General features: G+C 67.1%; 1 protein-coding gene across 1 annotated transcript; it reads right to left on the reverse strand.

The window, feature by feature from the left end:
- Nucleotides 1-337: 337 nt before the first annotated feature.
- PTP4A3 (protein tyrosine phosphatase 4A3) lies at nucleotides 338-10756 on the reverse strand. The gene is made up of 6 exons (XM_082363031.1): nucleotides 10605-10756; nucleotides 6986-7894; nucleotides 4788-4880; nucleotides 3426-3556; nucleotides 2739-2813; nucleotides 338-986 (listed from the first exon to the last, which is right to left on the reverse strand). The coding sequence occupies exons 2-6, from the start codon at nucleotides 7088-7090 to the stop codon at nucleotides 869-871; spliced, it is 522 nt and encodes a 173-aa protein (XP_082219157.1). The 5' UTR covers nucleotides 7091-7894; nucleotides 10605-10756; the 3' UTR covers nucleotides 338-868.
- Nucleotides 10757-12021: the final 1265 nt, after the last annotated feature.

The following is a 12021-nucleotide window of genomic DNA, read 5'->3' on the forward strand; positions in this document are numbered from 1 at the left end:
CCTGGTGGGGGCAGGGCAGCCACCCCACTGGACACAAGCCCCACGGAATTACCAAGGGACCCACCCTGTGCTGCACAGGTGCAACGCTGGTGACCCGGCCCTGAAACAGCACCATGGCAACCGGGCGGAGCCCGCTCAGGCCACAGCCCTTGTTCTATCTGGGATGGTTCCTGCCCCTAAGCCAGGGAGCGCAGGGACCCGGTGTGGACGCCAGGGGGCGCCCCAGCACAGCCGGCCGGAGGGGCTGCCGGCCCATCCTGCTCAGGGGCCTCCCGGGGCCCCGCCTGCTCCCTCGAGGCCGCCTGGCCCCCGACCCCACTCTCCAAGCACACACAGCCACAGGGTCCGGTTTTATTGCCTTCGAGTGTCCAGAACATCTGACCGCCCCAGACCAAATAATTTAAGGTGCCAAGAACAGGTCAGGGTGAGGGGCTGCCGAGGAGGGGCCGGGCCCAGTGGTTAAAAAATACACCAGCCCCCAAACAAACGGGCCAAAGAGGAGAGCTGCCCAGGGGCAGGGCACTGGCAGGAGAGCCAGGGGCGCGGGGTGAGGGGGAGATTAGGGGGGAATTAAGCCTCAGAGGGACAGAAGGAGCCGAGGGCGCAGACAGAGACACATAGGACACCGAGGAAGAGACAGAGACGCGGGGCATGTAGACAAAAGGAAGGATGGACCAGACAGTGGTGCGAGCAGACACACACACACACTTGCACGTGCGTGTGGACAGAGACGCAGGGGGACGGTGACAGGAGACAGCAAAGGGCGCGTGGGGCGGGCCGGATCGTTGGTGGCGGGTGTGCCGAGGCGTCTGGAGAGGAGGGAGATGGAGCCCCGCTGAGCCCGAGGCCAGGGCGCCAAGGTCCTGAGCTACATGACACAGCACTTGGTCTTGTGCGCGTGTGGGTCCTTGAACCGCAGTCTCTGCTTAGGCCGGTATTTTTCCAGGTAGGTAAGCTGTTTGCTGTTGATGGCTCCACGCCGCTTCCTGGGCAGACGGAACAGGGGTGGGGATCAGGTGGGACCCGGCTCGGCCGCCTGCCCTGCCCCAGGGCCTCGAGGCACCAGAGTCCAGTGGGGCTGGAGCGGGTCCTCGTGGCCAGCAGAGCCCGTCCCACCTCTAGGCCTTTGCCCGGGCTGCTCCTGCTGCCAGGATCACCCTTCCCTCCTCACCTGCAGTCACTGCAGCTGGCCTTCGACTCACCTGGCTATCACCTCCTCCAGGCTGGCTCCCTGACCCCCTGCCCAAGGCCCCCATGTCTACCTGGGTACCACCTCACGCCCAGGCCCTGGCACCCCAGAGGCCGCAGGGCTGGAGCCTGGGCATCCCGGCTGGCTGGGAGGGGGAGTAGAGGAGGGGGGAGGTGGACCTCCGTTGCCCAGGTGTGAGGGCACCTAGGGCTGCCCACCGGGCGCTTCGGGAGGTCATGTGTCCCCACCCGCCCGTGACCTCAGACGTGGCCACAGACTTGCTCTGGCCAAGGAAACGTGAGCAGGGGAGGAGCAAGCCTGTGCTTCTCTGAGTCGCCGGGTTGGGCCCAGCCCCCCATCACGGGCCTCGCGCCTCAAGCTGGGGAACCGCCACCGCGGTGGGTGCGGGAAGGGCTCTGGTGAAGGCCCGGCCCTCCCCCTGGTGCCCCTTGCATCTGCGCCAAGGCGCAGAGCTGCACACAGGCTCACGGAGAGAAACAGCGTGTGCCCGTGTGCGCGAGTGTGTGCGCGTGTATGAAGGAGTGCCGGGCTCCCGAGGAGGCCTGAGCTCCCACGGGTGCACGCAGGGCTGGCGGGCTGGCTGGGAAACAAGCCCGCCTCTGGGAGAAAGAGGCGGCTGTGCCCTGGGAGCCGCCACTGGGGAGGCAGCACAAGAACACACCCAGGCACAGAGCGCGTGCGTGTCTCTCTCTCTCACACACACACACACACACGCACGCATGCACGCACACGGCGGCTGGGCTGGGGGCGGGCTCGGGCCCAGCGCAGGCCCAGGTCCTCTGCCATCCGCCCCACTGTCCCTGCTGACACCCCAGGACCCTGCACCACCCGGGCTCTTTTCCCGGGAGCAGTGGGGGAGACAGGAGCCCCCCACCCGAGGAGGGGGAGGGGGGGAGACCCCCGTGGGGGCTGAGAAGCTGGGGCAGAGGGCCCAGGGGCCAGGGCTTCGGAAGGGCGGCTCCGAAAGACCCCCATGTGTCAGTCGTCCCTGGGGTGTTAGGGAAGGTGGGCAGGGTGCCACAGGAGGCTCCTTTCACAGAGGGGCTGGGCTGGATGGCTTCTGGGGGTCCTCCCTCTCCCAGGTAAGGAGAATGACACCCCACATCAGGAGTGCCGGAGGCTTAAAGAGTTGTTTGCCCCAACTCCCTACGTGGACCTGCTCGTTACTGAACGCAGCCCAGCCTGCCTTGACTGCCGCGCCCCAGGCCGAGGGAGCCGCGGGCCGCGGAGATGGGACCAGCCAGGCCCTCGCTGTAGCCTCTCCTCACTCATACCTCCCAGCCAGGGGAGAAGGCCGCACTCAGGGACCGGTCCTCAGTGAGGGCCAGGCGGCCTGAGCGGTGCGTCGGTACCACAATGGGAGGCTGCACTGGACTGGGGGATGCCTCAGAGGACAGCCCGGGGCCAGGGGGCAGGAGTGCCCACTGGCAGGGCACTGGGCCCCTGCGGGGCGGGGAGCACAGGATACGGGCCCCCTCAACCCGGACCCCTGAGCACTCACCACCGCCCTCCCCCACGGGCCACTCACTGTCGGATGAACTGGATGGCGTCCTCGTACTTCATCCCGCTCTCGATGAGGGCCAGAGCCACGAGGACCGGAGCCCTAGAGCGGACGGCAGAACCAGATCAGCCGAGCCTCTGCTCCCAACCCGTCCCCTGACAGGCCGCCTACTTAAGACACAGAGCAATGCCTTCCCCCTTGGGGCCTGAGGGCTGCCCAGACTCCCCCAGTGCCCTGCTCCTCCCGACCCTGCTGTGTGACCTCAGGTGAGCCAGGCAACCTCTCTGTGCCTCAGGCTCCTTGTGTGTAAATATGTTGGTGAGAGGGTTGAAGGAGGGAGAGCGAAGCGCTGGGCTTAGGTCTGGTTGTGGATAAGAGATTGCCTCTTGGCTATCAACCCCCCTCAGCCAGTCCCTCTACAAACGGGGATTCCACCGCTTGGGTCCTTCAGTGAAACCCAGGCTATTAGCTGGGGGCAGGGCCTTTGTGCCTGCAGAGGGGCGGAGCTGGCAGTTCCTTCCTGCTCAAGTGCACAGTCCCAACCACAGCAGGAGGGAGCAGGGTCAGACTGTGGGAAGGACTTCCTCCCCGCCCAGGTCTGGGAACTTCCAAGGAAGGAGGTCACGTGTGATGTGGGTTCGGCGCCCACATCCAAGAGTGAGCCAGGCCACAGGGTCCCCAGGCTCGAGCCAGCTGCCCCGCCGGCCAGCTCACCGTCCCAGGCCGGCCACACAGTGCACGGCCACACAGCTGCCGGGGTCGTCACAGAACTTGGTCTTCAGCAGGCTCAGCCAGTCCTCCACCACCCTGCCGGGTGGAGGCGCCCCGTCGTCAAACGGCCAGTCCTGCAGAAGGAAGCAGCCCGTGAGGGCCCTCCACACCGGACGGTGGGGCGAGGGGCGCAGGCCGGCCTGCCCACGGGCACCCTGAGAAGCGCAGAGGATGTCGGGAGCCCACGAGGGTGAGGGTCAGGGCACAGGGCCAGGGAGCTCCCCGCTGCAAGGCTCCTCCTCATCCTCTCCGCTCCCTCGGCCCTCCTCTCCTCCAGGAAGCCTCCCCGGAACACCCTGCTCTTTTCCTTGAGGAGCCCCGGGAGCCCTACTCCCCTCCCCATGAGCCCACACTGCGATTCTGGGGTCAAAGCCTGACCCTCACCCAAGCCTGAGAGGTTCTGGGTCAGGAGGCCCAAGGGGTCTGGCCCACACACGTGGCTGACATGTGCCTGTCTGCGTCCCCAGCCCCCAGCACAGCTGCACAGAGCAGGCCGGGCCCAGTGAGGATGGAGACACTTAAGTCCCAGTGGAGCAGACTCAGTGCCGTTTAGTGCATCCACATGCGCCCACCAAGGCTAGGCCCCCGGGTCATCTAATCCTGCTGCCGGACTCCGGATTCAGCAACCCCTGGAGGAAACCGGTCTGCCTGGCTGCTGTAAGTCTAACTCAAATCCTTCCTGCTGCAGTGGGAGGAGTGGGAAAGGCTGCGGACTCCCTGTGCTACGGGCCGCTTTACAGCGTTCACCTGGTGCCTTTCAAGCACCCACGCTCTACAGGTGAGGAAACTGGGGTCACTCAGCGGGGAAGGGGCAGAGGCGGGACTCAGGCAGGCCCGTCTGACCCCGAGGCTCCGACCCTTCCACCACTCTCACCACAGTCGCCTGGCTCGGCGTCCTCCCCAGAGGGCTGGCCCCAGGGCTCTGGTCGAGGCACCGGGAAACCCGTGGCCCATCCCACAGGGCCTGCCGCCTAGACGTCGGTCCCCAGCACCGGGGACCAAGGAAACAGCCCCCAGGGTCCCTCCCCACGGCCTCGGTAGAGCCTCCCCAGGGGCCCGCCAGGTGCCCCCAGCCCCCCCTCCCGGAGGCACCCGCTGCCCGGCGACAGGGCCCCGAACGCCAGGCAGGGAGACAGAGATGCGCCCCTGAGGCAGCCCAGACCCTTAGAGATGAGGCCTGGGCACGAACACGGCGAGGTGGGCACGGCAGGGGGCACGCAGAGAGGCCACGCGTGCCTGCTTCCCAGTGAGGGGCCCCAGCCACCTCCACCCCCCCGACCCCGCGCAGCAGCACGCAGCCCTCACCACGACGGTGATGCCATCCTTCTCCAGCGGGGCCTTGTCATAGGTCACTTCGCACACACGCACCACGGTGGTGGCCCCGTACTTCTTCAGGTCCTGGCAGGGGGAGGAAGGCAGGGCTGAGCCGGGGCTGTGGGGCTCAGGGCTGCGGACCCCCTGACCAGGCCATGCCCCCCTTGACCAGACAGAAAGGCTGATGCCCAGCGTGAATCCCCAGTGGCCCACTGACTTTCAGGCTCAGTGACTTGCCGAGGGTGGGACAGTCTTTCCTGATGCTCCTGGGGCAACTGTCCCTGGGCCCACCCAGCAGCAGGGAGGGTGTCCCCACCGACCCTCCTGGCCATCGTGGCTACTCAGCCGGGAGCCAGCTTCCTAGCACTACCTCCCTCCTCTCGGGTGCTCAGGACCCCAGATCACATCAGCAATTTCCAGGCAAAGATCCTGGCTCCCCAGGCAGGGGTAGGACACCACCAGCCCACACGTGAGCCCCTGCATGGTCCCTGCTCTGGGCAGCCCTCCCAGCCAGGGTTGCAGGGACAAGTCCAGTCAAGGGGCATAGCCAGACCCCAATCAGGGGCCTTCAGAGTCTCGGCGGGGCAGGCCTCGGGGCGGGGAGGGCAGGCACTTGCCCAGATGGCACCCAGGAGGGAGCCAGGCCCTGCACACCAGCGGGGAAGCCCCGGGCTACCAGGGAGAAGGTCAAGGCAGTTCACAGCCAGGCGTAGGGATATTTATACGCTGGGGTGGAGGGCTCCACTCCATGGGGTCCACGTGCCGGGGCTGCACCCACCCCGACCTGCTCCCAGCAGCTATTTTAGGAGCAGTGAGGAATCAGCTGCTGGACCTTGCTCATCATGTGACGGGGACACTGGACACAGTGAGGACAGCACAGAGCTATTCTGAGAATGCGGGGAGCAGGGGGCGGTGGTGCAGGGCTCTGAGGCCGAAGGGGTACCTCAGATCCCTCTGTGCCTGAAGCCGAGGGTGCTTCCACCCAGCCCAGGGCTGGGCCCTGACCCTCATCACAGACTGAGCGCTGCCCCCGGTCACACACTGAGCCCTGACCCTGGTCACACTCTAAGCCTTGACCCTGGTCACACACTGAGCCCTGCCCCTAGTGACAGACTGAGCTCTGACCCTGGTCCCACACTGAGTCCTGACCCTCATCACACACTGAGCACTGATCCTGGTCACACACTGAGCCCTAATCCTGGGCACACTCAGCCCTGACCCTAATCACAGGCTATACAGGGGGACAGCCCTCCCCTACAGGGTCCCAGCTCAATGTCCAGGGTCCAAGTCCCCCAATGGCAGGGCGCCCACTGCCTCTCTCTATGGAGTTGCTGAAGTCCTCTCGTGCCCAGGCCCCTGTTCAACCATGACAAGCGCTCAAGGGAGCTTTTCTCATGTTGCAGAGGGAATGGCTGGAGGTCTGAGGCCACAAATGGCCCTGCACACAGCCACAGGCTCTGCAAACAGCAAGGAGCACTACAGAGGCCAGTCTCCCGCAGGGGCCATGTGGAGAATCGCAGGCTCCGCAGACACATCTGGCCCCATCTGCTGGGGCCATGAGCAGCACACACCTCAACCTGCTGGCTCTCAGGGTACAGTGGTCACTCTCTCCCGTGGCCGCCTCGGACTCCCGCCCAGCCCCTCCTCACGCAGATATCTGTGGCCTGAAGCCCCCAGCCGGCCTGTTCCAACCCAAGGATTCCCCCACCGCCGGTGGGCTTCCTGCGGCCTGGGCTGGCCATGGAGCTGGCCTTCGTGCCCCAGCCCCCTGCAACCGCCTGTGTCCAGGCTGTTTAAGCAGCCACTCCTCACCTGGGGGACCCACCCTCCTCCCTCGCTCAGCCTCTGCACAGAGGCCGAACGGCCAGCAAAGGGCTCGGGACTGCCCCGGCCACAGGTGACGTCCTGAGGAGGCGAGGCCCGTTTCTCCTCCTGCCTCTGAACCTGCCTCTGTTCGTGCAGCGTGGACTCCCGCTGCCCACCCTGCAGGCCCCAGCGGGCCCAGCTGATCCCCCCGCAGTCCTCATACCAGCTCTGCAGGAAGGACACCCTCGGGTGCCCCCCAGGGACCCTGTGCCCAGGCTGGCAGCTCCGCTCCCAAGCGCGGTCCTTGGGCCGACAGCTTTGCGGCTCACCCTGCGGCCCTCGGGAGGCCCCCGGCCGCGCGGCCGGACGTGCTGGACACTCACCGCGATGAAGCTGCTGAGGGTGGCGTTGGTGGGGTTGTGCGTGATGAGGAAGCGCATGTTCTTGTAGCTGACCTCCACGGGGGCCGGCCGGTTCATCCGCGCCATGGCTGCGCCCCAAAGGCGGGGCGGCGCCGGGGACGCGGGCGGGAGACGGCCCCGGCAGCGCCCCAGAACCCAAGGAGAACGAGATCCCTGCGCTCGTCCAACAGAGAGAAAGCGCTTCTTTAAAATCCTGCCCCCCACGCCGCGCACAAATATTGTGCAAATACTTGGGAGGGGGGAGGATGCTGCCCGGGTTAACGGGTGGATAATTAAAAAAGAAAACCCAACTCTTTAAAAAACGAAAGGAACGAAAGAGCCCCCCGGAAGTAAAATGGACCAGCCCAAGCTCCTGCCTCTCGGAGCTGGATAATTACAAGGGGGCAAAAGCAAAAATAACGACAACCAAAAACAGTCAGCAAAGAAAACTCGAAAAAGCCCAAAGTGAGTCCGGCCGCTGTGGCCGTGGCCAGCGCTGTCCTGTCGCTGGGGACGCCCCGTCTGCATCCGTGGACAGGTCAACGGCCGCCTTCACTCAAAGGCCCCAAACCCCCAAGGACCAAAGGAAGAATGAACTCGAACTGAACCAACGGGGCGGCCTTGGGGTGGGTGCAGGCGGCTGTGACACGGGGCCTCCGTCACGTTACCCCATCGGGGTACGGCGAGTCCTGGAAGGGGGCAGGGGGCTCAGGCGGCAGAGCCGGCCCCGGGCCGGGCGGCGGGGGCCATGGGCGGGCGAGGGCAATGGTGAGGGCCGGAGGCGCGGGGCCTCAGCAGCAGACGCGGCGGCGATGCAGGCCGCGGCAGCACTCAGGGCGGCCCTCTGTGGCCCTCTCCATAAATCCCGGGCTGGTCAGCGGCAGGCAGCGTCTGGGGAGGAGGGGAGAACAAGAAATGAAAAGGAAAGGGGTCCCTGGGCGCCCCAACTCCCGGGAGGGGTCCCGGCCGGGGTCCCGGCCGGTGCTTCTCCCGGGCCCTGCTGCAAGGCCACGCTGAGCGAGCCACCCTCCCTGGGCCTTGGTTTCCCCATCTGGGAGCACAAGGAAGGACGGCTCCTGCCAGGGCTGACCCAGAGCCCTGAGGTGACAGGACAGCCACCAGGACAGGGTAGAGAGGGACGGAGGGAGGGACACACCCCTCCCCCGGGAGCGTGCTGAACCCCGACACACGGATTTCAGGGCAGTCTGTGGTAACAGAGGCCCAGCCCCCATCCCCTGAGCCCGGGCACCCCAAGATGCCCACCCCCGCCCCGGGACAGTCACCCCCTCCTCTGCAGAACACCGGCCTCTGTGGCATTTCCAAGCCCACACTGCTCTGGGCCAGCCGGTCCTCCGGGAAAGGGGCTCAGGCGGGGAGGCCAAGGCGCCAGAGCACAGCGGGGTGAGGGTGTGGCAGCCTCACTCACAGCCATGCGCCACCTTACGCATCTCTCAAGGGCTCCCCGGGGAAACCTCCGGCTCTGGTCAGCCTCTGCCCTGGGCCACCGTCCACCACTCGCCCACAGGGCTGGCCACGCACCGGAGGTAAACAAGCAGCTCTGCCCTCCAGTAGCTCGGAGAAGCGGGGACAGACCACACGGGCCAAAGGGCCAGGGCCGGCCACCAGGTGCTTGCCAAGATGGTAACAGTGCAGGTGGCCAGGAGTGGGGTCCCGCTGTGACAGGGCCTCAAGGAGGGACGCTGCTGGGCCTCAGAGACAACCATCAAGCACCTCATGCCTGTCTCTCACTCTCTAGGCCCCAAAGGGCCAGGGCCAGGGGCCCCAGCAGGAGCACCCAGCCAGCCTCACTCCCACCCGCACAGACGGGCTGGGAGAACTTGGGCACGTCACCGGCCTCAGTTTCCCCATCTGTACAGTGAGGGGCCAAACGAGATGCTGCCAAGGTCCCTCCGGCACAACCCAGTGGTCAGCAGACCCCCCTGGCCACGGGGCTTGGCCCAATCCCACCTGCTCACCCGGCAGGTCCTCCATCCCCCACGGCAGACAACTCTTACCTCTGCCCCGCCCAGCACCCCCTTCCCCAGCTGCCCACCAGGCCGGCTGGGCCCCTGGAGCCTCAACCTGGGTGCAGACAGGGCCCGCAGCTGGGACCCGGACGCGGCGGAGGGCCTCCAGCGCTGCTCCCAGGCTCACACTCTGCTCCGTGCCTTGTCTAGGAGGGTTACGCGGGCGTCCCCGGGGAGGGGGCAAACGACAGGGAGAAGGGATCCCGCACCATCCCAGAGCGAGCTTCGGCTCCCAGTGCAGGCAAGGAAAGAGCCAGCCGCGGGCGCCCTGAGCAGCACACAAACACCTGCCCCTCCTGGGGCTGCGGGCTGTTCCTGTGTGCGTGTGTGTTTACCAGAAGGAAAGGAGGGCAAAGGCCCAAGGAAGCCACAGGACTACAGGCCTCTCCAAGGGCCTGACCCACCACCTCACCGCTCATAGCTGCTGGGCACCTGGAGAGACCCCAGGGGCAAGGGCACATGGCCTGGCTCTTCTGCCAGTGTCCCTGGATGGCCCTCAGAGCTGAGGGCCCAGAGCCACCCCACACTGCTGCCCACCTGAGCCTCAAGGGTCACCTGTTGGCAGGGGTCAGGGGTCAGATGGGCTGCGGTCAGAGGGCCCGGCCCTAGATAGAATGGGGTCAGGGTCTGGGCCGAGGTTGGACCAAGATCACTGCCCAGGCCGGGTCGGGGTCTAGCCACACACCCCGCTTGTCTCCTCGATGTCTAGGGCCCACACCCCCAGGTGAGAGCAAAGCAGTGAAAGCCCCCTTTCCTGCCCCAGGCAGCCAGGCCTGTGGCTCAACCAGGCCTGTGGCCTCCCGCCCAGGGAGGGGCCCTCCCTCCTAACCACACCCCCTCAGTGAGGTCACTGAGCAGGCCCCCAGGCAGGGCTGACCCAAGTCCACCAGCCACTGCTTCTGGCCGCCACCCCCCATGATGCGGGAGCCCTTCTGGGAGCCCAAGGCCCCTCCCTCTGGCCTTCCTACCACCGGCCCCACGTCACTGCTGGGCTGCGACCCCAGCGGCCTCCACCCAGGCCGGCTCTGAGCCCTCTTCTATGTCCAGAACAGTCCTCCTTTCCAGACCCGTTAGGGGAGGCCCCATCCTGGCCCCTGTCTGCCGATGAATAAACCAGCCAGAGAGAGCTGGAGGGCCTTCTCTGGGCCCTGACCGAGCCAGGCCCCGGGAAGTGCTCCCCGCGGGCGTTCCAATCTCAAGTCCAGGAGGCTCACTCCTGGTGGCACAGCTGGTTGAGAAGCTGGAGTTTGCAGAGGGCTTCGGAGAGCGCCAGCCTCTCTGCACCCGGGACCCTGTATGATATGGGGGGAGGCTGGAGGACCACGGCTCAGTGGGGTCCCAGGAGAGCTAAGGAGGGCGGGCATGGGAGCACCGTGGGCGGGGCTGGGACCAGTGGGCTCCGGTGGCGCCTTGGGTGCGGGCATCCTGTCCCGCGGTGCTCGAGCAGCAGGGCGCGGGGGTGGGGTGGGGGGAAACGGGCGTGGGGGGCTGGTTCCGAGGGATGCGGCCCCCCTCCCCGGGGCGGGGCTGGGGTCCTCCCGGCACGCCCCCCGCCCTCACGCGGTCCGGCTCACCGGCGCGCAGGCGTCCCGCCTCCACCGCCTCCATTCGCGCGGGGCCGGGCAGGGCCGGGACGCGGCGGCCGAGACCCAGTGCGCGGGGCGCGCCGGCCTCCCCACGGATGCTCCGCGGCCAGGCTGCCGGGGGCTATTTATAGCGCCCGGGCATCACGTGGGCGGCGTGGCCGGTGACCGGCGAGCGACCCGGCTTGTAGTGGCTCCCACACCTGCCGCCTAAATATAACCACGACCCGGCCCGCGCGCAGGGGCAAACAAAGGGGCGGCGGAGGGCCGAGCCGGGAGAGGAAACGTCGCGGAGGAAGGGGAAACGCAAGGGCGGGGGCGCTGTTCGCGCACCCCGCCTTCCTCCCGCCGTGCTCCGGCGCCCTCCTGAACCCGCTGGGGCTCCCCATGGCCCTCCTTCTCCAAGGAAGGATTCGCTCTGCGGAGAGGGGGCGGCGCCAGGTCGTGAGGAGCTCAGCGTAGAGCCAGGCTCCTGGCGGGGACCTCAGCACAAGCCAAGGCCCAGAGGGCGAGCTCCCTACGTTGCAAATGGGAAGGAGGGTGCCTGTGGCCCAGGTGGGTTCCCGAGGGTGACACCCACATGATGGTGGCCGACCACCTGGTCTGGCCCTGAAGCCCTCCTGCTCAGAGCCCTGCCCAGCTCTCCAGCCTCAAACCCGGGGGCCCCTCCACTGTGTGCCCCTTTCGTGGCCCAGGCAGCTCTTGCCAGACGCTGCTGTCCCTCACTGAATCCTCACCACACCCCTGGGCTGGTGCTGTCATCCCGCCCCTCCCCCCTCCCCTCCCCTCCCCCCTCCCCTCCCCCCTCCCCTCCCCCCTCCCTCCCCTCCCCCCTCCCCCCTCCCTCCCCTCCCCCCGTATGCAGGTGAGGAAACCGAAGCACCCGCGCACACAGGGAGCGGTCTCCACATCCCGCTCATCCTCCAATGCTCAGTGCAGACGCCCCCTCCCCACAAGGCCCTCTGTGATGGGAAGCCCTCCCTGGGTCCGGGCCTGCCCCCACCAGCAGGGTCCTGGCTTCACCTCCTGGAAGCACCATGTCAGGAACACGAGTGCTCCCCAGCCTGTGAGCCCCGAGAGTGCAGCCTGGCGCCGCAGTCAACCCTGTACCTGCCCCGGCCCACGCGGAGGCCCTCGGAAGGGGGTGGAGCAGGGTGGGGAGAGCCCCCAGCACACAGGGTCCCCAGAGGCCTTGCCTCGCTGGGAACCCGGCTCTGAGCCCAGCTCCCAGACAGCCAGCCTGGCCCCTGCAATCATCGGTCAGCGCCGCAGGGGCGGGGTGGGAGGAACTGGCCAGGGGCCCAGTCCAGAGCACGGCCCCCTCCCAGGCTCTCCCCACACACATACCCAGAGTGTCAGCCATGCCGGGACCCGCACTCTTCCCACCCTCAGCCGGGCAAGCAGGCAG

This window comes from Balaenoptera borealis (genome assembly GCF_965194805.1).
Source record: "Balaenoptera borealis genome assembly, chromosome: 17".
In the NCBI taxonomy this organism is placed as follows: domain Eukaryota; kingdom Metazoa; phylum Chordata; class Mammalia; order Artiodactyla; family Balaenopteridae; genus Balaenoptera; species Balaenoptera borealis.

Bases quoted from the DNA above. Each gene is read 5' to 3' on its own strand.
- PTP4A3 (XM_082363031.1), bottom strand. From the start codon at position 7,090: ATGGCGCGGATGAACCGGCCGGCCCCCGTGGAGGTCAGCTACAAGAAC. The intron at 2,814-3,425 runs GTGAGCTGGCCG...CGTCCGCTCTAG, and splicing joins TGTGTGGCCGGCCTGGGACG to GGCTCCGGTCCTCGTGGCTC. The intron at 987-2,738 runs GTGAGTGGCCCG...CCGTCTGCCCAG, and splicing joins GCCATCCAGTTCATCCGACA to GAAGCGGCGTGGAGCCATCA.